We start from the raw sequence: 25,372 nt of genomic DNA on the forward strand, positions 1-25,372 counted from the left end.
CCCTTTATCTGATATGTCATTTGCTAATATCTTCTTCTATTCTGTCAGTTATCTTTTGCTTTTGTTGACTGTTTCCTTTGCTTTGCAAAAGCTTTTGATCTTGATGAAGTCCCAGTAGTTCATTTTTGACCTTGCTTCTCTTGCCTTTGGCGATGTGTCTAGGAAGAAGTTGCTGCAGCTGAGGTAGAAGAGGTTGCTGCCTGTATTCTCCTCAAAGATTTTGATGGATTCCTATCTCAGATTGAGGTCTTTCATCCATTTTGAGTCAATTTTTGTGTGTGGTGTAAGAAAATGGTCCAGTTTCATTCTTTTTCATGTGGCTGTCCAATTTTCCCAACACCATTTGTTGAAGAGACTGTCTTTTTTCCATTGGACATTCTTTCCTGCTTTGTCGAAGATTAGTTGACCATAGAGTTGAGGGTCTATTTCTGGGCACTCTATTCTGTTCCACTAATCTATGTGTCTGTTTTTGTTCCAGTACCATGCTATCTTGATGATGACGGCTTTGTAACAGAGCTTAAAGTCTAGAATTGTGATGCCACCAACTTTGGCTTTCTTTTTCAACATTCCTCTGGCTATTTGGGTCTTTTATGGTTTCATATAAATTTTAGGATTATTTGTCCCATTTCTTTGAAAAAAATGGATGGGATTTTGATAGGGATTATAGTAAATGTGTAGATTGCTTTAGGTAGCATAGACATTTTCACAGTATTTGTTCTTCCAATCCAGGAGCATGGAATTTTTTTCCATTTCTTCATGTCTTCCTCAATTTCTTTCATGAGTACTTTACAGTTTTCTGCATAGAGATTCTTTGCCTCTTTGGTTAGGTTTATCCCTAGGTATCTCATGCTTTGGGGTGCAATTGTAAATGGTATCAACTCCTTAATTTCTCTTTCTTCTGTCTTGCTGTTGGTGTATAGAAATGCAACTGATTTCTGTGCATTGATTTTATATCCTGACACTTTACTGAATTCCTATACAAGTTCTAGCAGTTTTGGAGTGGAGTCTTTTGGGTTTTCCACATAAAGTATCATATCATCTGCAAAGAGTGATAGTTTGACTTCTTCTTTGCTGATTTGAATGCCTTTTATTTCTTTTTGTTGTCTGATTGCTGAGGCTAGGACTTCTAGTATGATGTTGAATAGCACTGGTGATAGTGGACATCCCTGCCATGTTCCTGACCTTAGGGGAAAACCTCTCAGTTTTTCCCCATTTAGAATGATACTCGCTGTGGGTTTTTCATAGATGGCTTTGATGATATGGAGGTATGTACCCTCTATCCCTACACTTCGAAGAGTTTTGATCAGGAAAGGATGCTGTACTTTGTCAAATGCTTTTTCAGCATCTATTGAGAGTATCATATAGTTCTTGTTCTTTCTTTTATTAATGTATTGTATCACATTCATTGATTTGCGGGTGTTGAACTAACTTTGCAACCCAGGAATAAATCCATTTGGCCGTGGTGAATAATCCTTTTAATGTACTGTTGGAACCTCTTGGCTAGGATTTTGGTGAGAATTTTTGCATCCCTGTTCGTTAAGGATATTGGTCTGTAAATCTCCTTTTTGGCGTGGTCTTTGTATGGTTTTGGGATCAAGGTAATGCTGGCCTCGTAAAATGAGTTTGGAAGTTTTCCTTCCATTTCTATTTTTTGGAACAGTTTCAGGAGAATAGGTATTAATTCTTCTTTAAATGTTTGGTCAAATTCCTCCAGGAAGCTGTCTGGCCCTGGACTCTTTTTGGGAGATTTTTGATGACTGTTTCAATCTCCTTACTGGTTATGACTCTGTTCAGGTTTTCTATTTTTTCCTGGTTCAGTTTTGGTGTTTATATGTCTCTAGGAATGCATCCATTTCTTCCAGATTGTCAAATTTGCTGGCCTAGAGTTGCTTATAATATGTTCTTATAATTGTTTGTATTTCTTTGGTGTTGGTTGTGATCTCTCCTCTTTCATTCATGATTTTATTTTGGTCCTTTCTCTTTTCCTTTTTGATAAGTCTGGTCAGGGGTTTATCAATCTTATTAATTCTTTCAAAGAACCACCTCCTAGTTTCGTTGATTTGTTCTACTGTTCTTTTGGTTTCTAGTTCATTGATTTCTGCCCTGATCTTTATGATTTCCCTTTTCCTGCTGGGTTTAGGCTTTCTTTGCTGTTCTTTCTCCAGCTCCTTTAGGTGTAGGGTTAGGTTATATACTTGAGACTTTTCTTGTTTTTTGAGAAAGGCTTGCATCACAAGATACTTTCCTCCACTTTGCTGTGTCCCAAAGATTTTGAATAGTTGTGTTTTGCTTTTCATTTGTTTCCATGAATTTTTTCAATTCTTCTTTAATTTTCTTGTTGACCCATTCATTCTTTAGTAGGATGCTCTTTAGCCTCCATGTATTTGAGTTCTTTCTAACTTTCCTTTGTGTTTGAGTTCTAGCTTCAGAGCATTGGGGTCTGAAAATATTCAGGGAATGATCCCAGTCTTTTGGTACCAGTTGAGACCTGATTTGTGACCCAGTGTGTGATATATTCTGGAGAATGTTCCATGTGCACTAGAGAAGAATGTGTATTCTGTTGCTTTGGGATGGAATGTTCTGAATGTATCTGTGATATCCATCTGGTTCAGTGTGTCATTTAAAGCCTTTATTTCCTTACTGATCTTTTGCTTGGATGATCTTTCCATTTCAGTGAACAGGTTAGCGTCCCCTGCTATTATTGTATTATTGTTATTATGTTTCTTTGTTTTTGTTATTAATTGGTTTATATCATTGGCTGCTCACATGTTAGGGACTTAGATACTTAAAATTGTTAGATCTTCTTGTTGGATGGACCCTTTAAGTATGATATAGTGTCCTTCCTCATCTCTTATCATAGTCTTTGTCTTAAAATCTAACTTATCTGATAATAAGGATTGCCACCCCCACTTTCTTTTGATGTCCATTAGCATGGTAAATTGCTTTCCACCCCCTTACTTTAAATCTGGAGGTGTCTTTGGGTCTAAAATGAGTTTCGGGGTGCCTGGGTGACTCAGTGGGTTAAAGCCTCTGCCTTCAGCTCAGGTCATGATGCCAGGGTCCTGGGATCAAGCCCCACATCGGGCTCTCAGTGGGGAGCCTGCTTCCCCCTCTCTCTCTGCCTGCCTCTCTGCCTACTTGTGATCTCTCTCTGTCAAATAAATAAATAAAATCTTTAAAAATAAATAAATAAAATGAGTTTCTTGTAGACAGCATATTGATGGGTCTTATTTTTTTTATCCATTCTGATGCCCTGTGTCTTTTGATTGGGACATTTAGCCCATTTACATTCACGGTAACTATTGAAAGATATGAACTTAGTGCCATTGTATTGCCTGTAAGGTGACTGACTGTTACTGTGTATTATCTCTGTTCATTTCTGGTCTACTACTTTTAGGCACTCTCTTTGTTTAGAGGATCCCTTTCAGTATTTCCTGTAGGGCTCATTTGGTGTTTGCAAATTCTTTTAATTTTTGTTTGTCCTGGAAGCTTTTTATCTCTCTATTTTCAATGACAGCCTGGCTGGATGTGTTCTTGGCTGCATATTTTCTCATTTAATGCTATGAATATATCATGCCAGTTCTTTCTGGCCTGCCAGGTCTCTTTGGATAAATCTGCTGCCAATATAACATTTCTACCATTGTATGTTACAGACTTCTTGTCCCAAGCTGCTTTCAGGATTTTCTCTTTTTCACTGACTTGTAAGTTTTACTATTAGATGACAGGGTGTGGACCTATTTTTATTGATTTTGAGGGCAATTCTCTGTGCCTCCTGGATTTTGATGCGTGTTCCTTTTACTGTATTAGGGAAATTCTCTGCTATAATTTGCTCCAATATACCTCTGCCCCTCTCTCTCTTTCTTCTTCTGGGATCCCAATTATTCTAATATTATTTCATCTTATGGTATTACTTATCTCTTGAATTCTCTCCTCTTATGGTCCAGTAGTTGTTTTTCTCCCTTGCTCAGCTTCTTCATTTTCTGTCATTTGGTCTTCTATATCACTAATTCTCTTTTCTGCCTCATTTTTCTTAGCAGTAAGACCCTCCATTTTGTATTGCACCTCATTAATAGCTTTTTTTATTTCAACTTGGTTAGATTTTAGTTCTTTTTTCCCCACCAGAAAGGATTTTATTTCTCCAGAAGGGAGTACTCTAATATCTTCCATACCTTCTTCGAGCCCAGCTAGCACCTTGATAATCATCATTCTAAACTCTAGTTCTGACATATTACCAATGTCTGTATTGATTAGTTCCCTAGCCATCAGTATTGTTCTTTTTTTTTTTTGTGGTGAGTTTTTCCACCTTGTCATTTTATCCAGATAATAATATATGCGTGATAGAATAAAATACTGAAAGGGTATCAAAGAACCCCCAAAAATATACACTAGCCAAATCAAAAGAGACCCAAAACTGGGGGGAGAAGAAAGGGGGAAAATGAAATAAAAATTATATATATACATTATATATATATATATATATATATATATATATATATATATATGTATATGTATATTAGACTGGTGAATAGATCAGAGCCACCCACTTGATTTTGGGTGTATTTTGTTCTTTTAGAAGAAACTACCTTCCAAAATTTTAAGGAAAGAAAAATGTATATATACACAAATTAAGGGTAAACATGATGAAGGGATGGAATATGACTATAAAGATGACAATTTTTTTAAAATTCTATAAAAGGAATTGATAAGAGAAGTTGGTTGGAAAAAGAAAAAAAAAAATGAGAGACTGTGATCAGGCTGGAGACTAGAACAAAGCCATGTGCTAGATTTAGGGTATATTTTGATCTATTAGAAGAAATTGTATCCTAAAATTTTAAAGAGAAAAAAATCTATATGTATACCAAAAATAAGTTTAAATATAATGAAGGGATAAGATATGGCTATAACAATGAAGATTTTGTGGGATTTTTAAAGATTTTGAAAGATTTTTTTAAAAAAGTTATTGATAAGATAAACTAGTTAAAAAACGTTGAAAGAGGAAAGAGGAAAAGTAAAAAAAAAAATAGAATAAGAAAAAAATAAAATTAAAAATTTAACTTTCCAAGACTAAAGTATCATGGGGAAAAAGCCATGAATTCTATATGTTGCTTTCCCCTAGCTGTGGAGTTCCACTGTTCTTGTAGATTAGTGCACTTGGTCTTGGCTGGATGTTCTTGCTTATCTTCTGGGGGAGGGGCCTGTTGCTGCGATTCTCAAATGTCTTTGCCCGAAGTGGTATTGCACCACCTTGCCAGGGGCCAGGCTAAAGCAATCTGCTCGAGTTTGCTCTCGTGATCTTTTGTCCTCTGAATGCTCTCTGCACTGCTTTGGATAATGGGAATGAGAATGGTGGCCTCCCAATCTCTGGCCCGTAGGAGCCAAGAGCTTGTGGCCCCACGCCTCAGTACACCCTCAGAGAAAACCAGTCAGTCCCTCCCATCTCCGTGGTCTCTTGCCGTGCTCCGAGCTCACTCGTCCTGTGACTGAACATTTTTATTTCTGGCACACGGCCCTGTTTGGTGTCTTCAATCCCAGCAGATTCTTGCCATGCGCTCCCTTGCCTCTCCTCATGCATAAGAAAGGAGGAGGTCTCTCCGTATCTGCCACTTGTGGGGTCCCTGCTCAAAGAGCAGTGGTCTGATTGTGACTTGGATCACAGCTTAAGGTAACCCCAAGCTGAGAGCTCACTCCTTGGCTCTGTCTCTGTAGTCGGCTTCCCTGCTCCTATACCTGGGAGCTCTGCCGCACTCAGACACTTTTTGTGTCTTTCTGTGACCCCATGGATCCTGAGAGCACACTGTCCCCACGAGGGTTCCACCCCCACTTACCCACTGGAGAAATGTCCTTCAGTGAAGTAGACTTCTAAATGTTCTCCACACATAGTTTTAACAAAAGCAGTAAGACCACAAACATATGACATATGATTAGCATGTGGGTTTGACAGTCTTCTTCCCATCCTGCTGTGTGTTTCCCCTTGTAATGCTTCTTTCTTTCCTCCTTTCCTTTCTTGTGTGGGCTATATTTTGCTGTTTTGCTCTTACACTCTTCCAGATTTTGAAAGTCAATAACTTGTACTTATTCATCTGCATTTTCCATTTTTTTAATCAAAGAGAAGAATAGAAATTGTTTTTTGGTGATTTAAAAATAAAAAGTAAATTTAAACTGCTTTCATTTTTCTCCATATCTTGTTCTCAAAATATCTATTCCCACAAATTTTGTTGTTCTTGTACCCAATGATGTCATATTTAGATGATTGTTGTTTAATTTTGGGCTTAAGCAGTATATTTTTACCCACCAGGCACTTTTTCCATCTCATGGTAATCTAAGCTATGAAGCAACATGTATCATAGGCCACTGCTTATTCTTTGAGTATCATTAATCAACTATGAAAATGAGTCCTTGATCATTGTGACAGTTTTTCTGTGGCCTCAATTTTGGTAGGAGCTTCAAGATGTTATCTTTCTTTTTTCATTCTTTATATTTATAAAGATATGTAAGAGATGCTATGTTAGAGACTTATAGCCAACTTCTAATTAAGCCTTATATCCTTTGGGTTTAACTTTTCTTTATTAGTTTTTGTGTCAAAAAAGAATTATAAGTGTTACTATCATGAAAACTTTAGGAATTTGTGTGTGTTTCGGTTGTTAATATGTGGTTCGTCTTCCCATAGGTTTGGCACCTGGGTCTTGTCATTGCAAACCTGGCTTCAGAGGCGTGAGCTGTGACCACTGTGCCCGAGGCTACACTGGCTACCCAGAATGCAAGCCATGTAACTGCAGTGGTGCAGGGAGCACAAATGAAGACCCTTGTTTTGGACACTGTCACTGCAAGGTGTGTTGTGTATGCCAGTAAAGTCTGCTGTCAAGACAGAAGGTCCTTTTCCTTTTCTTTTCTGTTCTGTTCTGTCTGACGTTAGGTGAATTGTAACAACTTCTCCTATAAATATGCCCTATCTATCCTACCATTGGCCCTCCTCTTAAGTGTCTTTACAATCAGGATGTCCAAACATCCACCATTTGTCTAATTCTACCAGCTCAAGAAGAACTGGTCACCCTAGGAAGAGGTGTCACTTCATAGCAAAAACCCCTTTCCCTCATTACCCAGCTAGTCTGTGAATTGAAAAATAGCATTACAAATGGCAACGATACACTCAAACCTTCCATAGCTTTGCATCTACCTCGAAAATAATTCTGCCAAGAGTTATATTCTGGCATTTTAGATAATCTTTTGAAGTTTAGACCCAGATTGTCTGAAATTACTACATTCAGATTCTTCTGTTTTATTACCAAAAATGTAAGAAACCCTAGTGGAATTGATTAAAGTCTCAATTTTTCCTCCTAAGAGTACTTTCAGTAATATGACTTTATTTGTTGTACATACTCAGCTAATAGCTCATCATGTTAACACTGAGGGAGGCATTACAACCACAGCTTGTATGCATAGAGGAAACAGAGGCATGCATAAGTCTAAAATGACAGAACTGATTTCATTTAGCTGTGCTAATCAGTTCCAAAACACTGGGGTTAAGCTGTTTTATCTACATTAGTTGACAGAATACACTGAAAAAGTTAGAATGCCATACTGATATAAAAATGAATGTTACTTTTTTTTTTCCTTTGCTCTCAATCATGGTTGGAACCTTTTTAAGAACCTTTATTAAATCATTAGTCTTATCTAGGAAGCTGTAAATCACATGAAATTATATACTTCCATTTGTTATATGTGTATGTGCATACAAACATTAAAGTCTAACACAGGAAGTAAATATTAGTATTAATGTGAAGTGTATATTGATTGGGACAAGAATGTCTGACATAACAAGCTAAATATTATAATAGTTACATAATAAGTGTATGCTGTATCATCGGTCGTTTAGGTGTTTTTTCTCCCTACTGAAACTACACAACTCCTGTCTCTGTAAACTGGCAGAAAGTCCATAATCTATAGTAAAAGCTGTCATATACTAGAACATAGTAAATTTCCTAGATATAGGACATTTTATTCCAATATTATTTGAAATAACAAATTGCTATAGCACAGACCAAGACTGTGTTGCCTTCTGTGTATGATCACTTGTTTAAGGAGACCTCTGCTCTTCACTCTCTGTGTCTTTTTGGACAGTCCTACAGGCTTAGTTCATCTTCTCTGATATTTACCAAAATGTTGCTTGTGTGCATTTTATTTCTCTTACAAAACTCCATGGAAATCTCTGAGTTTTATCACTTGTTCAAATAAAGGACAGGCAAAGCTGAGCTTAGAATGGAAGGGAAATCTCCCCAGTCTCTAGAATACAGGACATCAAATGGGAAAAAAGAAAAGGAATGTTTTTATATACCTACTGTTCATACACTGGAGATGTCTAGTATTTGCAAGGAAAGAGTAACAAGTGAGGGAGAGATGCAGGCCTCATTTTTTCCTTTCTTTGGTAAATATAGAGAGAAAGACTAGAATAAGAGAGCTATAGCCACTAGGAGGACTCAGAGGGAGAGCTCTTTGAGCCACTGCCTGCCCTCTGCCAGCTCTCTGTCTGCCTCTGTCTTGTACGGAGCAATTACAGTCCCAGTGAAGAAGCATCCCTTTTGGGGTGCCTGGGTGGCTTAGTGGTTAAATGGCTGCCTTAGGCTCGGGTCATGATCCCAGGACCTTGGGATTGAGTCCCACATCAGGCTTCCTGCTCAGCGGGGAGCCTGCTTCGCTCCCTCCCACTCCCTCTACTTGTGTTCTCTCACCATGTCTCTCTCTGTCAAATAAATAAATAAATAAAAATATATAAAAAAAACAAAAAAGAAGAACCATCCCTCTTACAAACACATCTGAAGCTCTACACAGACAGTTAAAAGACAATAAACAGCAATTAAGAAATCATAAAAGAATAAATAAGTAGCATAATTAAAAGAGTTGCCTTTTCTTTTAGGATAAAAACTTGCAGAAAACAGATTTCAATAGACATCCACATAGTTTTAAAAATCACTAATTATATGCATACAGCAAGTGAATTATATCATAATATGCATGCATGTAATGCACTATAATTAAGTACATATAATCTCTTATTTAAAAGAGTAATAAATACACAGTATTCCAATAAAATATGCATGCAATTTAAATACTGAACAGACATTTATCAATGTAGAGAGAAATGTGGAAGGCCATTCTTTTTTACGAAAACATGATGAGACATAGGTGTGTCTGCTGGTTATTTGAAAAAATATGGATCAATCAAAATGGTATTTAACAAGTAATACTTCATTGAGAAGCTAAGATACTGGAGACTTAAATTCAAATAAAATGGTATCAATATAACTGCTCATTTCCAAAATGCATATTAACCAGTAAACACGTACACGTTTATTTGGTTGCATTATAACATGTAATTTTTTTAAATAACTTTCATTAGGAAGAAACTTTGTCCTTACTGAAGTATGTAGATACTTTAAGAAAGCACTTGGTTATGAAGTCTTGGGCCTATATATACTTCTATTGTAAATTTTAAATGGGTAACATTCTATCAAGATATACTGAGAAAAAGAGACACCACTTCTTTCACTTCCAGTACAAGTATGCTGGATGAAACAGAGTAAGTAAATTTGTAATTATGTTGATTCAGGAAAGAGAGGGAAATTTCTGTATGTCAGACCCAAAAGAGAAACATAAGTTAACAAGCATAAGCCCAAGCAGAGCTGAACAACAAAGGTCATGGGGTGGGGAAGTAGGAGGCTGGTCCTAATCTACAAATGGAAATAAGGTTGGAAGTTGTAATGGCCTCTCTAGGACTTGACATTGAGGTTTGGACTCAAGGAGGGAAATGAAAATTGAGTTCACTTACGCTTAGACTCTAAAATTATCCCCTGACAGTGAAACAGGCACTAGAATATTCCGCCTGCAAGCTGGCAGTGGCAACGGTAACTTTCTTTCTCCTTTGGGGCTCTAGGTGGGGAAAAATTAGTGTGCAGTGAGGAAGCAAACACCCAAACCTGTGTACCACATGGGAATGGGGTCAGTTTTATTTTCCCTTTATGTTAGAATTCTTCAACATGTCAGGCAAGTGGTATTCCCACAGGAAAGAAGGTGCCGCCTCAACTGATGATGAGCTTGCCATAAAGCAGTACACTTCACGATACAAAAATAACTACAAAATGAAATCAGGAGCCACAGAAGTCAGAATGTTTGTATACCAAGAACTAGAAGAATGAGATAGTTTGCAAGAATTTATATAACAGCAAAGTATATACTTTTATCATATTAATCATAAAATACATGAAAATGTATAATCACAAAACATGATGTGAAGATAAAGGAATAAAAAAGAATGAGAGAAACAGTATAAAATAGGGCCCTATATTAAAATAAATAAGCAGTTTTGGAAAAGAAGTCAATATCATTTACTTCTAGAAATAAAAACTGTTTATGGTTGAAATTTAAAATTCAGTGAATGGGCTGAGCAGAAGATTAGAAACTGCTTAATAGAGTTTTAGAAATGCAGACTTGAAGATATCACCTATATATTGACATAGGAAGTAAACACATGAAAACATGAGATGCTAAGTGGCGTGTCTCATAGAAGGATAAAATTTAACAAAAGTAGCAGGAGTTGCCAAAGAAGAGACTAGATGAAATAGATGAGAAAGAATATCCAAAAATGATGAAAAGAAGAATTGTCAAGAATTAAAGAAAATTCAATATTTTCCATTTGAAGAAGATAAAAAAGAAATCTACCACCTAAGCTCCCAGTAGGCAACTTGCCCACAAGTCAAGATTGAGAGAAAAAGTCTTATATGTGTTAGATATGTTTTTATTGCATATATCATATCATATATGTGCAAGAGACAAATATCATGATGTGTGTTTGCCATTGTCAGTCCAACTGTATTGAAAACACTGCTTGATGATGTACATTCTTTAGCAAGGAGAATATTGAAACCAGAAGAGCATTCCAGTGGCTCAAAGAATGCAAGAATCTGTCTATAAAAAACATTAGCATTTCTATATGTCAGTGATAACCAATTAGAAAATAGAATGAAAATATTCCGAATAGGAACAAAAACTATATGATACTTAGAAATAAGTATTTTTAAGTGGAGATACTTTTCAAGAAGATTATTGAAGAATATAGGATAAAACTTTAAATGGGGAGATAGCAAATCATACCAAATCCTGGTGAAAACCAAGAGAAGTGCTGCTGTCATTTGGGTAAATTAGTACTACGACCTTAGGAGTACAGTAGGGTATCTGGTATCACTAAGATAATGAAGTCTGTGACTCAGCAACTCCACATCTAGACATTCATGCTAAAGAAACTTGTACACTGTGCAGAAAGAAGCAAAAGATGTCCACCATATACCTAATTGTTTCAAAAATTAGAAAAAAATCGAAATATCCATATATCAGTAAGAAAAATGAAGTGCAATACACTCATGAAATATGATAGAAGAGCTGTTCCAGTGAGTGAAATAGGTCCTCATGCCTAAGCATTGATAAATCTCAGAAACTTCAGGTGAGGTGAGGAAAACCAATGTCACTGTGCTGTCATTTGTGTGACACTGTAAGACATAAAACAGTTTCAGGCGCCTGGGTGGCTCAGTGGGTTAAAGCCTCTGCCTTCAGCTCAGGTTATGATCCCAGAGTCCTGGGATCGAGTCCCACATCAGGCTCTCTGCTCCGCAGGGAGCTTGCTTCCCCCTCTCTCTTTCTGCCTGCCTCTCTGCCTACTTGTGATCTCTGTCTGTCAAATAAATAAATGAAATCTTTAAAAAAAAAAAAAGACCAAACAGTTTCATATTGTGTGGACACACACTTACATAAATTAAAAATTTTTAAATACACTGATATGTAGAATTTCAGAGACTAGTGAACTCTAGAGAAAAGGGGAAGGGATTAGGATAGACATGAAGTAAAATTCAAATGTGCCTAAATATTCCTTTAAAATATATCTGAAACACACATGAGAAGTGTTAATATTTTTCAACCTCTAGGTTATGGGTAGTGGATAAATGTCATGTGTACTTTTCTGGTGCTTTGAAATAATTCCTAATTTAAAATTTCTTTAATCAAAGGAAAAAAAGATTTCCTGATTTGAAAAGAGGTCAATGAAATTAATATGTATCAACTGCTATCAATTTTATAGATATTCTGTTATATCTGTTATATCTTGTTTACTCAATGATATTAGTGAACATCATCCTCCTTATATTTCAAAATATGAAAACAATGTTAGCTCAAGACATGAATATACATTATTAACATTTTTGAAATTCCTCTATCTTCTTGTGAGTTACAAGAGGGAAGCATTCCCAGATATATAAGTCAGTTGAATGTAAATGCTGGTCGGACACTTGGTATTTATTTTAAGTACCACATGCTAGAAATTGGCTCTTTTGAAGTTTGGTGTCATGTTATCCATTCAAAGGCCGTTGGATTACAGACTCTGATACATAATATAAACTGACCTTGATCTAGGTTGTAACATGTGCTTTTATTTTATCAAAGTCTTATAACAGAAAGATAAATAGTGAAGTAAAAGATTAGAAATCAAAGTGTGTATTTTCACATGCTTTGCTTTGGGTTTTCTACCGCACTTTCCATTAAGTCCTTACTGGCCAACAAGCTTATGTGATCTGACCTTGGGTTATCTTCCCAGAATGTTCTGGAGCTTCAGTCCCTGTCTTCTAGCCTGAATTACATTCCTTGGGGGCACCAAGCTCTTTCTGGAATTTCAGAGTCTATTTAGAAGGGTGGGAAAACCTTACCACTGGCCCTGGCCCTTTGCATGCTAGGCAGTTTTCAAGGTTCATCTTCACTTTCTTAGCAAAGCTGGGATCCTGGTTCCCCTGATAGAAATCATTCTCCTGCAGTAATCACTTGTAACATCTTTGTCTTTTCCTTTATTATCTTTTCACAACTTGCAATCTATTTAATGTCAGCCTCACTTCTGTTATTTTTTCCATCAATCAATAAGAAGCTGACAGTGACTCATACATAAAAAAAGAAGGAAGAAAGAAAATGAAACAGTTGCAGAGATTTGAAAGTTACTAAGATTGGTTGATACCTATTTCTTAATCTATAAAATGATGATATTAAATCTTTCTTGCCTAACTCTCAATAGGTGTAATTATAACATCGAAGGCTTTTGAAAGTATAAGGGATCATCATAAATACTAATTACTTTTTCTGTTTATTTGTATTTCTTTTTATGAGTAGAAGTAAGTTTCTACTCTTTTCCTCTAATGGGATTTGCATGGTGTGTGCTAAGATTTTTATTGGTTTTGTGTTTCCCTTTCCCATTTATATATAGCAGTGATCACCTCATTAACTTGTTAGGCATTTCTACAAAAGGTGTTCAATTTATATGTTTGATCCTGAATCTAAATTACAGATGTAAATTTCCTAGCATGAGAAGTGCATTCCAGAGTTTGTCTCCTGCAGCAGCGACAGTTGAGAAATACTGTGTTATTCAATTTTTAATATTAAAGGCTAAATAAACTTGTGTGAAGTGAGAACTAATTTTCTTCTATTTTCTTCTTGCTTCTAACCACCAACTACTTATTATTTAGCCACGGAACAGTGTATTTAAAGAGTAAGCGCTCAACAAATACTGCTAATTAGTTAATTATCCTTCTTGTGTTAACTTCTTTTAATACTTGGATGCGTTAGAATGAAGGCCATAACAAAGGAAAATCTGTAATTGACTACACACACCCCGCAAAAAACAGGCATGACTACAGCATTTCTGGAGCAATTATCACAAAAAATAACTTAAATGTCACTGGAGATACTCCGGGTAACTTTGTCAGTAGAATTCCCAGTTGACTAACAATCACGGTTAAACATGTACCACTGAAGTTGTACCTAATTTATAAGAAGGCGACTTCCTGAGAATGGCTACAGGGAACCAATCGTGACTCTATTTCTCTAGAGAGAGCCTTTGCCGAGGGAACTCTAGCAAAAAGAAAATTGGTGTCAACCCAACAGTGTCTGACTCTAAGAAAAAAGAACCTAGTAAGGTTTTTCTAATTAAGCTTTGTTTTTAGAGAAAAAACTGCCAAAGGAGAAAGGCCAGTTATCATAAATATTTTGTAGGGTAGACCACAACATACCTACTTATGTACTCAGCTAAATATGTGCAATAGAATATGTGTCGTAAGCACGCATGTCTCCAGAAGGGGATGAAAATTGGCTCTAAGAGGGGTGAACATAGCATTTTCATTTTATGTATATGGCGAGCATATGGACACAGTGCACCTGTACACAGATTATATCTGTGGAACAAAGATTTCATGGTGAGGATGGTATGAAAATAAAATAGGTAATGAAATAGGCTCCTTAAGGGCTTGAAAATAAAAATCAGGCTGGGAGGCACTGGTCTAAAGGGAAGAGGCACTGTTTATCATCAGACTATCTTCATCAGATTTGATGAATGAGTGAGTAAAAATAGCAAGTAAGGGAATAGTAAAAAATAACATAGGTTTTTATTAATAATTTGATACTGACAGCATATAAATTAAACTGCTCAAGGAACTTACCCATAAAGCAGAAGATTCACTCTCAATCTGAGAATCAAAAATTCAAATCAGAAAGATCTTCCAAAAATGAATCAGGAATATAATCATAGCCACTTCATGTATGGCATTGTTGATGAACCACAAAGAAGTTTTGAAAAAGTAGTTATGTACCTTAGAACCCATAAAAAGAATTGAGAAGAAAGCGGTCAAGATTTTCTATGTGATCAAGTTACTAGAAGGTGGGGAACTTGTCTCCCTAGAAGTTTCAGTAGAAGTCCTGGAACACTATGCCTCTGTGTTTGAATTGTGCCACTCTAAAAATACATTAAATATCAAACTGTGATGTTTTCCCTGTTTTGAAGCTAATATCATTCAAAAGAAAACTTTGGAAACACAATCCTTAAGTTAGAAATTACTTAGATATACTCTCAAGGAAGATTGGAAAAGGAGGAAGGAAGTAGAACAGGCAATAACTAATTTATTCTCTGCAAGTTGAGGCATGACCAGAAAGCAGAACTCTAGTGATCTAAAAAGATTTTATCCTCAATTCATGTTCCTGTCAGCTTTCAAAAGCCCTTTTAATTAAGCCACAAGGACAGATACATAAGTTGGTACTATATCCAGCATATTTACTATTTAGTTTTGGCTTAGTATTTGTCTATTGTAGAACCTGAGAACAATCAGAACCAAGCACTTTTCAATCCAATGAGCCCAGCTACCACCCACTCAAGAAAAAAATGTGGTGCAGACTCAGATCTAAATAAGTAGGAGTCTGCAACTTAAAGCTGTGACATGAAGCTGACATCCTATGCAGTCATGTGTAAGGTCTATGCGGATCTTACGGAAGTTGATCGTTACTTGTGAGGAGGGTTGAAGTAAGCATGGTGGTGTAGAATAGGATTAGCTTGAAGACCTATAAAGAGTTCTAAAATGTTTTGGTTTGAAGATTTGTCACAACAAAGCAAAACTATCACTTTGGGTAGCTTGTTTTTCTAGGTATAAACATCCTATTATCTTTACTATGGTGTGTAGGGGGCCCCCAAGACCACAGTCATTATCAGTGATTCACCAGAAGGACTCGCAGAATTCTGAAAAGTTTTTGTACTCACCCTAATGGTTTATTACAGCAAAAAAACTATAGATTAAAATCAGCAAAGACAGAGGTGCATAGGAAAGAGTCTAGAAGAAACCAAATGCAGACTTCCAGTCATCCTCTCCCAACGGAATCATACGGAAAATATTTATTTCTCCCAGAAACAATGTATGACAATACTTACGAGGTATTCCAACCAAGGAAACTCACCCAAGTCTTGAGGTATGAGGTCAGTCGTTGAGGTATGAAGCTCTCATATGACTGACCCAGTCTCCTGTTCCCCCAGAGATCAAACTGATACATTGTGACTCAGGGCCCCAGGTAGACAAAACTATGCATTCACCATAAATGGTAATGTAAGCTGATAAATGTGGTGCAATGTCATGGGGAAACAAAACTAGACATTTACCATAAATGGGATTATTAGCATAAACTGTCTGATGTGACCCCTGACCCCAGGTATACAAAGACACTTTTATCAAGCAGAATATTCCAAGGGCTTATAGGTTATCTCCCAGGAGCTGGTCACTCAATGGTCTTTTCAGTTTAGAATATGCAGGGTTTGAGCACTCCAGGCTTATTGAATTAACACTTTATTGCACCATATGGTGATGAAAGAGTACCAGTGTCTTGTCTTTCTTAGACATTTTACCTCTTCCTGCCAACTTTGGTGCATCGAGTATAGTTCTTTTGATTTACCTCCTGCGGAATGACCTGTAATGATTTAACAATTCCTGAGAGAAAAGAACAATATCTCAGAGTAGCCTTGAAAATTCATTATGTGAGGGCAAAGACACTGGAAGCCAAGAACCAAGTGCAGACCCTAGCACACAGGAACTATTCAGTGTATCTGTTTTGAAAAAATAAATAATGAATCATCTACCCTTTGAATTATTTCTTGTTTCCAATCTCTTTGCTAATGATGGGTCTCTCATTTTATCTCCTCCAACAGGTGAATTTTTTTTTTTAAGATTTTATTTATTTATTTGACAGAGATCACAAGTAGGCAGAGAGGCAGGCAGAGAGAGAGGGGGAAGCAGGTTCCCTGCTTAGCAGAGAGCCCGATGCGGAGCTCGATCCCAGGACCCTGGGATCATGACCTGAGCCGAAGGCAGAGGCTTTAACCCACTGAGCCACCCAGGTGCCCCCAACAGGTGAATTTTTAAACCATTCTTCAAAATTACAAAATGGCAAACGATGCCACTCCTGTCACAAAGCCTCCTTAAGCCTTTGTAGCACAATTAGTCCTTCCTCCTCTGTGTTCCTATAATATAATTGATTTCTCAGAGGCCCAATCCTGTTCCACCTAGCATTATAATGGATTGTAAATGTATCATTTTTCCTGGCTCTAGATGTTGACTTTTTTTTTTTTTTAGATGTTGACTTTTAAAGACAGAGACCTTGGGGCGCCTGGGTGGCTCAATGGGTTAAAGCCTCTGTCTTCGGCTCAGGTCATGATCCCAGGGTCCTGGGATCGAGCCCCACATCGGGCTCTCTGCTCCGCAGGGAGCCTGCTTCCTCCTCTCTCTCTCTGCCTGCCTCTCTGCTTACTTGTGATCTCTGTCTGTCAAATAAATAAATAAAATCTTAAAAAATAATAATAAAATAAAGACAGAGGCCTTGACCTGTCCATCTTTAGAGTCCCTAGAATTCCTACTCTATTGTGTTGCTTCAGGTTATTAATTAATTGAATATTGAAATTATTTAATCCTATTTTTTCAAGGTTATATTACCAGGCAAAAACAGAGATAAGGAAAATGTAATATCTAAAAATTTCAAATTGTTGAATTCAGTCCAAATCTCAGAAAAGTAGTATTACAGGTTCCAAATTAGAGTAAATGAAAAGTAGATTAGACCAAGTGCAGAAGAGCACAGTCTACAGAACAGCTATAGTGTGTCCTCAGTGGGATAAGCTAAATTACAATTATAGAGATGTTTCATCTTTCCTGCCTGTATACTCTTCTGAGGACTCCCAACTTCAGAGCTTTGGGGAATTATTTGTCACCATAGGTCTGAAATTAGTTTGATTAGTTTTGCTGACATTTATCATCTGAAAATATCTGAAATCTATCTTAGAAATAAAAATTAGCAAAAATGTCTGTGGCAATAATTCGATTTGTGTCTTTATAAAGTTGCTAAAAATTGACATGTGAAATGGACCAGGAGACAACCCTTTGTTTAGATTCCCAGCAATAAGAACTGACTGTGGTCTCTTAAGTGGGTCATAGAAATTAAGAGTCAAAAAGTTAATTTCAAATAAATTATTCTCTCAGATACAAGCAGAACCTCTTTATTTATTTATTCTCACAAATTTTTCTATTTTTTCACACTCTTGTTCTCTCTCCTATTTTTTCTCCTATGTTCTCAGATCTTATCAACCCTATCTTCTGCCCAATCTTGGTTTACTAAAAAAATAATTATATTAAACATGTACTATATGCATAGCTCTTTGCTGTGGATGAAAAACACAACCACCAAGAAATTTATTTAAACTTAGTAAAATTTTGTTTAGCTAGTGCTCGGTGTTGTAACAGGAACCTCAGCATTTTCTGGTAGTGTAACAGTAAGTAAGACAAGGTTTCTACCTCTGAATAGATAATGGGGTATAACTAGGATATACCTAGAGAGAACAAGCTCAGAAGATACAGCTATGTGGTGGTGCTGGTGGTTGTTTTTTTGTTGTTGTGATATATTATGGTATATAGCTGGTATATAACTAGAGAGAACAAGCTCAGAAGATACAGCTGTGTGGGGGTTTTGGTGGTTATAATAGAGCAATGTACAAAGGACTATGGAGCACAGCTGAGAGAGAAGTTCTCTAAGGAGAAGGAAAGTTTCAGAATTAAAGTGATGAAGGAAATTGAGGAAGAGAAAAAATGTGGAACAATTCCAGGTGTAGGGAATACTGAGAATCCGTTTCTACAAAGCAAGGAGCCATCATTTAGAAGTTACAAGTTAAGATTAACTGTTCGTTAAATTGAGAGACTGCAGCCTTCCCAGTTTTTCATTGGATAATCAGCTTTCCCTGGCCCGGGTCCACAGTATAGGCCCATCCATAAACAAATGATTTTTCAGTATGTTGGAACTAGGATTAATGATACCAATCTGGAGAGCAGTCACTGCACAAGATTTATATTTCCCATATTATTACTATATGATTAACTGGCTACACCAATGTATTAAAGAAACACTGTGAAAATTAACCAAGAAAAACTTTCCTCTTTTCCTGCTTGGTTTGCATCAAGGAAATCTATGGCCATTTACTCCAGTTTCTCTCCCTGTCAGGTTCTCATGGTTGCCCCAAGTGTTATGTTTTTTTAATATGTAATATGTAAAGTATTTTGTCCTCTGTATAATATCAACGTGCTGTTCCACATCCATTAGTTTAATTCTCTTATTTTATTATATATCATGTGTTCTAAGAGGAAGTGGTTCAACAACAGAGGTTGTGAAGCAGCCTGTGCCCATTTTGGTCAGTGAAACTCACTGCTGTATTTATCATGGCGTTAACACCACACTCTTGATATACATGAAAATCAAATTGTAGCTTTTACGACAGTAGATCAGTATCCAATATCCTTTCATGTCAGTGTGGCTAGAAAGGAGATAGCTTAACAAGGAGATTTTGAGCAGATTAAAAAAAAAATCCCTATCTTTTAAATATGGTTGAAGGGTAAAACGAAGAATATCCAGTTTATAATTTCCTTTCACAGAACTAAATAGAGACAGTTCTTTATCTTGAAGGGTATCTCTATTTCTATTTGTAGGAGAATGTTGAAGGTGGGGACTGCAGTCGCTGTAAAGCCGGCTTCTTCAATTTGCAAGAGGATAATCATAAAGGCTGTGATGAGTGTTTCTGTTCCGGGGTTTCAGACAGATGTCAGAGCTCCTACTGGACCTACGGCCATGTAAGCAATAGCCTTTTCATTCTGTATGCTGCTCCATGGAACCTCCTTGCTATTGTTCTTCTGTAAGAAATTTTTAAAAAAAATGATTTTCTGGTAATAAGTTTCTACTTACCATTATCATGAAGAAGGGATTGAATTTTCTTTCAAATGCTATTTGTGTATCTTTGATCAAAGACTTAAAGGTTTTGTTTGTAGCCATGTGGAACCTGGAACCTCTTAGAAATAGTAAATACTCGTCTTTTCGTGTCCATGATTACTATGTGAAGCAGTAATGGGATTAATATGATTATAACCCCAAGGGCATAGGATTCAATTGAGAAAGCATCAGATATGTTTTGCAGAATTATGTATTCCATTCACCAATGTTTTTGGTATACAAATTAAGAAGGATTGCTCCCCATTGCCTTTTCAACTCTGCACAGACTGTGGTTTGTGTCCTGATAGAGGAAGTGCGAGAGGAAAATGGGACCCTCAGGGAATTTCAAACAGCCTGAATGGCAGCTCTTAAGACTACAGAGTAGCCAGATGCAAGCTGGAGAAAGAGAAGCCTACAGGAGAATGAGAAACTCTACCAGCCGGGGTTGCGAATGCTAAGTTAGGTTCTTATACTTGGAGAACCACTGGGATATTTTATCAGGGGAGTGATAGGACCAGGGTTGTGCTTTACAAAGATCACATTTGCAGTAAACTACCTTCCAAATACCCCTTCAACTTTAATCAGATAAGGAATACTTAACATAGCTACAGTATTTCTTCTGCCTATATTGCTTTTATGTCAAGTCTAAAATACCATGAGTGATTTCTGATTGTCCTCTCATGTCTAAATAGGAATCTGTACACTATCAAATGTATTTGCTTTCAGAGCAGATTGCATAGAACCAACAGCAATTAGGCATCTAGCCCATTTCCCCTCCTGTTTGTAAAGTTTCACCCCACGCTCTAGACTGTTCCATTAACATCAAAGTTTCATGGCCAGCAGAAGAGCAGAACTGACATTTAGCCTTGTTTCTTAGCAGTTAGGTCCAAATGATATTTGTGTTTCAGTAAGCCTTCTGGAAAGACCTTCCTCTGAATTTCACTGTGCTTAGAATCCCTGAAGGATGATGTTGGAAAGAGAAGAGAAGGAAGTAACACATTTCTTAAAGTCTAGTCCCAGCTGTTCCAAACTTTGAGAGATGGAGAATCAAATGACCTCTACCTGAAAAAAAAAAATTTTAAATATGTCATCCAATATTCTCATCATCACTATTCTGCTCCCCATCACCTACAACACCAAGCCACTCACACACATCTAAGTGGGCCCCTGGTAGCCACAAACCTCCGTATCTTTATTTATTTTTTTTAAAAGATTTTATTTATTTATTTGACAGAGAGAGAGAGAGAGAGAGAGATCACAGAAGGCAGAGAGGCAGGCAGAGAGAGAGGAAGGGAAGCAGGCTCCCTGATGAGCAGAGAGCCCGATGCGGGGCTCCATCCTAGGACCCTGAGATCATGTCTTGAGCTGAAGGCAGAGGCTTAACCCACTGAGCCACCCAGGCACCCCGTATGTTTTGTCCCAACTAGATAGGGCAGTCTAAATCAGAATTGTAGCTGTATGACCTCCCTCGGCCGGAATGTAAAGATGGAAGAGCAAATCATCATGAGTTTCCTAATTTTTCCTTTAAGGCTCCTTCCTTTTCTGGGCCAAGGATCTAGGCTATGAATTCCTACAGCACTTCAAACCCCACGGGAAAGACTAGGTATAGTATTGTGAGCTGTGGCCATAGCAACAGGCTAGTGGATTCAAATGTCTTTAAGCCTCAAAACTGAAATTTAATTAAATGAAAGGGGTGGAAAAACAATGCAAAGCTACCTTTCAGGCACTTGCATATTTTATCTCTTTTCTTCCTATATTTTACAAATACATATGTAAAACCTTTTGTAATTATTTTATCATAAGCAATAGGAAATTATTAGTGGAATGAAAAATATGCAGTTTAGAGCCCAGCTATCTGATAATTTATATAACAGTATAATCCCTGTGTAACTTTGAACAAATTTCTGTTTTTAAGAAAGAAGTATTTGGAGTCATAACTTCTTAAAAAGCATCGGATCAATAAAAACCGGTGGTTACATATTACTATCCAAAGTCCTAGAATCAACAAGAACACAATGAGACTCTATGATGAGTACATATGATTAGTTTCACATTTTCCACAGCTCTCCTATTTTTGTAAACTTTAATAGGTTTTTTGTTCTTGTTGTTGTTGTGTTGTTGTTTTAATTTCCAAAGATTGGACGCTCTACAGAATAGGAAAGAGAAAAAAGTGGAGGTAGTTTTTGGTTTTGTTTTTCTTAAGTAAGATGACCGTGTGTTTTCTTGAAGATACAAGACATGCGTGGCTGGTACCTGACAGACATCTCTGGCCACGTTCAAGTGGCTCCCCAGCAGGATGACTTACACCCGCCTCAGCAGATCAGCATCCGCAGTAAGGAAGCCCACCGTGCCTTGCCGCAGGGTCACTACTGGAGTGCACCAGCTCCATACCTGGGAAACAAAGTAAGTCCTTGCAGTGCCCGCTTCTTGCTGCTTTGCTTTAGCCAATCAATACAGAGAATGGGTTTTATAAGTATTTTTTAATTTTTTTTTAAGATTTTATTTATTCATTTATTTGTCAATGAGAGACAGAGTACACACAAGCAGGCAGAGTGGCAGGCAGAGGCAATAAGAGAAGCAGGCTCCTCGTCAAGCAAGGAGCTGGATGCGGAACTTGATCCCAGGACTCTGGGATCATGACCTGAGCCGAAGGCAGCAGCTTAACCAACTGAGCCACCCAGGTGTCCCTTAAGTATTTTTTTAAATAAAGGTCGCAACAAATTCGTGGTGCATCAGGCAGCCAGAAGCAACTAAATCAGTTTAAGTTGCATGTTTCCCCCAGGCCCGCTGGGGTAAGTATGTATACCAAAAGTGAATGGTCTATAGCATCCTTAATATACAACTTTACACAGTTGGTGTTCTGTGCTAACTTCTTTGAGGGGACGGCGGGGGGAGGTAGTATCTAAGTCATTTTTATGCTTTTTGAATGACTGAATATACTGATGAAGACTCTAGGATATTTTTGCAAAACCTTGAAGATACTTTTGTGAAACAAATGATGAATATTGGAAGGAACTGTGTTGTGTTTACTTGAAAGAGCTGTTTTTTCTAGAGTTGTCCGTGGTAGAATACTTACTGAAGTTTTCCTCCTCTGTTTCTATTTTATTTCAAAGCTGATATTCAAGACAGCTAATTTTTCTACCTTGTATGAATGCTAATTGGAAATGAAATTTATTCGATAACTAACTTAATACTTGCCATGATGCTTATGCAAACAACATATTTTCTGGAGCTCAAAAAGAAAACTACGCTAAAAGAAGTGCCAGATTGAGGGGCGCCTGGGTGGCTCAGTGGGTTAAGCCACTGCCTTCGGCTCAGGTCATGATCTCAGGGTCCTGGGATCGAGCCCCGCATCGGGCTCTCTGCTCGGCAGGGAGCCTGCTTCCTCCTCTCTCTCTGCCTGCCTCTCTGCCTGCTTGTGATCTCTCTCTGTCAAATAAATAAATAAAATCTTTAAAAAAAAAAAAAAAAGAAGAAGAAGTGCCAGATTGAAAGCATCTTTGTTTTTAAAGCCCACTGAAACATACATAAAAATATACACTGATACACAAATGCAGCAGCCTCAGAAATGCAGGTGGTTTTTGTTTTTATGTTTTTTTTTTCTTTTGTGGATGAACTCTACCTAGATAGAGGCCTTCACTTTTATCATATTATTTTATTTTGCCTAAGAGTTTGTCAGAAACCATATTTGGTATAGTAATTCTAAATGGTCTGCTTGTTCTGCAAAAGTTAGTACCTTATCAGCTGATAGTTAAATTACCTAATCACACCAGAAATTGTAACAGTGACAGAAAAATCCCTTAGCAACTTGATGCTATGTAAGCCTCTGAGTTTTCACCTATAAGAATACAGTGATGTTTTTGATGAAATCTTCATTGACAAAACAAGCAAAATATATTTATTGTTAGTGGTTCTCTTGCACAGAGTATGAGTATCGAGAAAGAAAAACTTAGTAGTTCACATATTCAGTGAATGGGAACTGGTGGTTTTAGCTGATTAAAAAAAAAGAATTTAATTAGTGGCCAGCTTCTTATTTTTAGCAGACTTCTAAATGCTATTATGAAAAATGTGTTAATGAATAAAACATGTTTTTCAATGAATATGTACTTTAAAAGAGACAGCATATATGGCATAAAATTCTACAGCTGTAATAAAAATCCGATTAAACTTGTATTTATAAGGCCTTTTACAACAAGAAGTCATTCTATCCTGTTCTCTTTTTGAAACTCCTGTATTCCTAACAAGAATAAAATAGCATAAAACAGCTCAAAATTGCTAGAAAAAAAAAAAGATAAATATACCAACTGTTAAATTTTTTGCCCCTGTTCTGAGGAGTTCAGAGAAGAGTCTTGGGTCAAAATTGGAAGTGTTTCAAAGGTCTTATTTTTATTACAATGGTGAAATTTATTTAAGAACAGCTTATAATAGAACATTCTTTATGGCTTTTTCCATATTTTTTATTCGGTCATATGCTTTTTCTTTCTGTTGGCTGAAAATCAAACTGACATAAGGAGAGCAAGCAAATCGGATACTAAATAGCACCAGAGCAAAGAATTTGGACATCCTGTTCCTAGTTGTTGGTGCCCAAAGATAACTTCCTTTATCCTGGCTGAACTATTTCTTAGAACCACCCACAATGAAGCACTTCATATTCCCCCACAGATCATTTCCACATCAAAAAACTGTATTTGCCTGTGCTTCGACTTCCACTCAGTGAACAAAATAATGGTAACAGGGTGTGCAAATTGTTTGAATATGGAAGACATTTTTTAATGTAATGTGGAAGCCCTTGGTGGTTTACTGTCAGATATCTCAGTATGAATGGAACAATTTGCCTTAATAACTGAACCATATAAATTTTTGATACTACAATAATACTGCAAGCTCTCACAAATTACCTCAGTGCATCTTAACTGCCATGTCACATCACGTAAATTATAGTCATGATGACATGCTTAGTGTGGTTGATTTAATATCTTGCTAAGGAAATGGAAAATTGTAGGACCTTGTTTATAATTTCAATAAAGCCACTTTCCTAAACAGTTGAGGCTAAATTCTTTACCAGTAATTGCTGTTCAAATCAGAGCCATTGCCAGAATCTGACAGAAATAGTATATCAAGAAACTGGTGCATCTGCTTTGATACTGAATTTCATTTACATCCATGACCAGGAGGCTGTGGGTATATCATCCCTCCTCCGCTCTTTTAGTGTTAATTCCTAAGTCAAAAAATATTTATGGGATGCTATTAGCTTTGCTAAATATTTGTATAACCAATTTTCAAACATTTTCCAAATCACTTGGTTATAAGGCTACTTAAAACAGAAGGGAGATGTGCTGCTATATTCTAGTATAATGAAGTTGCCACATGGCATCCTTCCTTTTTTTTAGAAACCTGACTCCAAATAATGGAACTGCTCCCACATGGGATATACTTTGCTCACATAGAGGTCCAGCCCAATTGTGATAAAACTCAAGCACACTCGCCAATTTAGCGAAGGAAGATTTCTTATCCTAAGAAACATTTTTATTGGCTGCAGACTCTTTCTGGAATCATGAGGCACGCATAACTGAATGTCAGTGTGTGGAGGGATAGTACATGAGGCCTGGAAGAACATAGCACACTTTTATACTGCCCATCTAAATATTTCCACTATCTCAGTTATGAATCAATTCCTCAACAGCAATCTTGAAAATGTTGGTTTTTTTCCCTCACATGTGGGTCATTATTTAGCACAATT

General features: G+C 36.9%; 1 protein-coding gene across 1 annotated transcript in view; it reads left to right on the forward strand.

Annotated features, from left to right (window-relative positions):
* The window catches only part of LAMA2 (laminin subunit alpha 2), a 672,905-nt gene that overhangs the window by 288,315 nt on the left and 359,218 nt on the right, over positions 1–25,372 (forward strand). The window contains 3 exon segments of the mRNA XM_047732179.1: positions 6,668–6,828; positions 19,356–19,496; positions 21,862–22,035. Coding sequence (XP_047588135.1) covers positions 6,668–6,828; positions 19,356–19,496; positions 21,862–22,035 — 476 coding nt within the window.

This window comes from Lutra lutra, chromosome 6 (assembly GCF_902655055.1).
Source record: "Lutra lutra chromosome 6, mLutLut1.2, whole genome shotgun sequence".
Classification (NCBI taxonomy): Eukaryota; Metazoa; Chordata; class Mammalia; order Carnivora; family Mustelidae; genus Lutra; species Lutra lutra.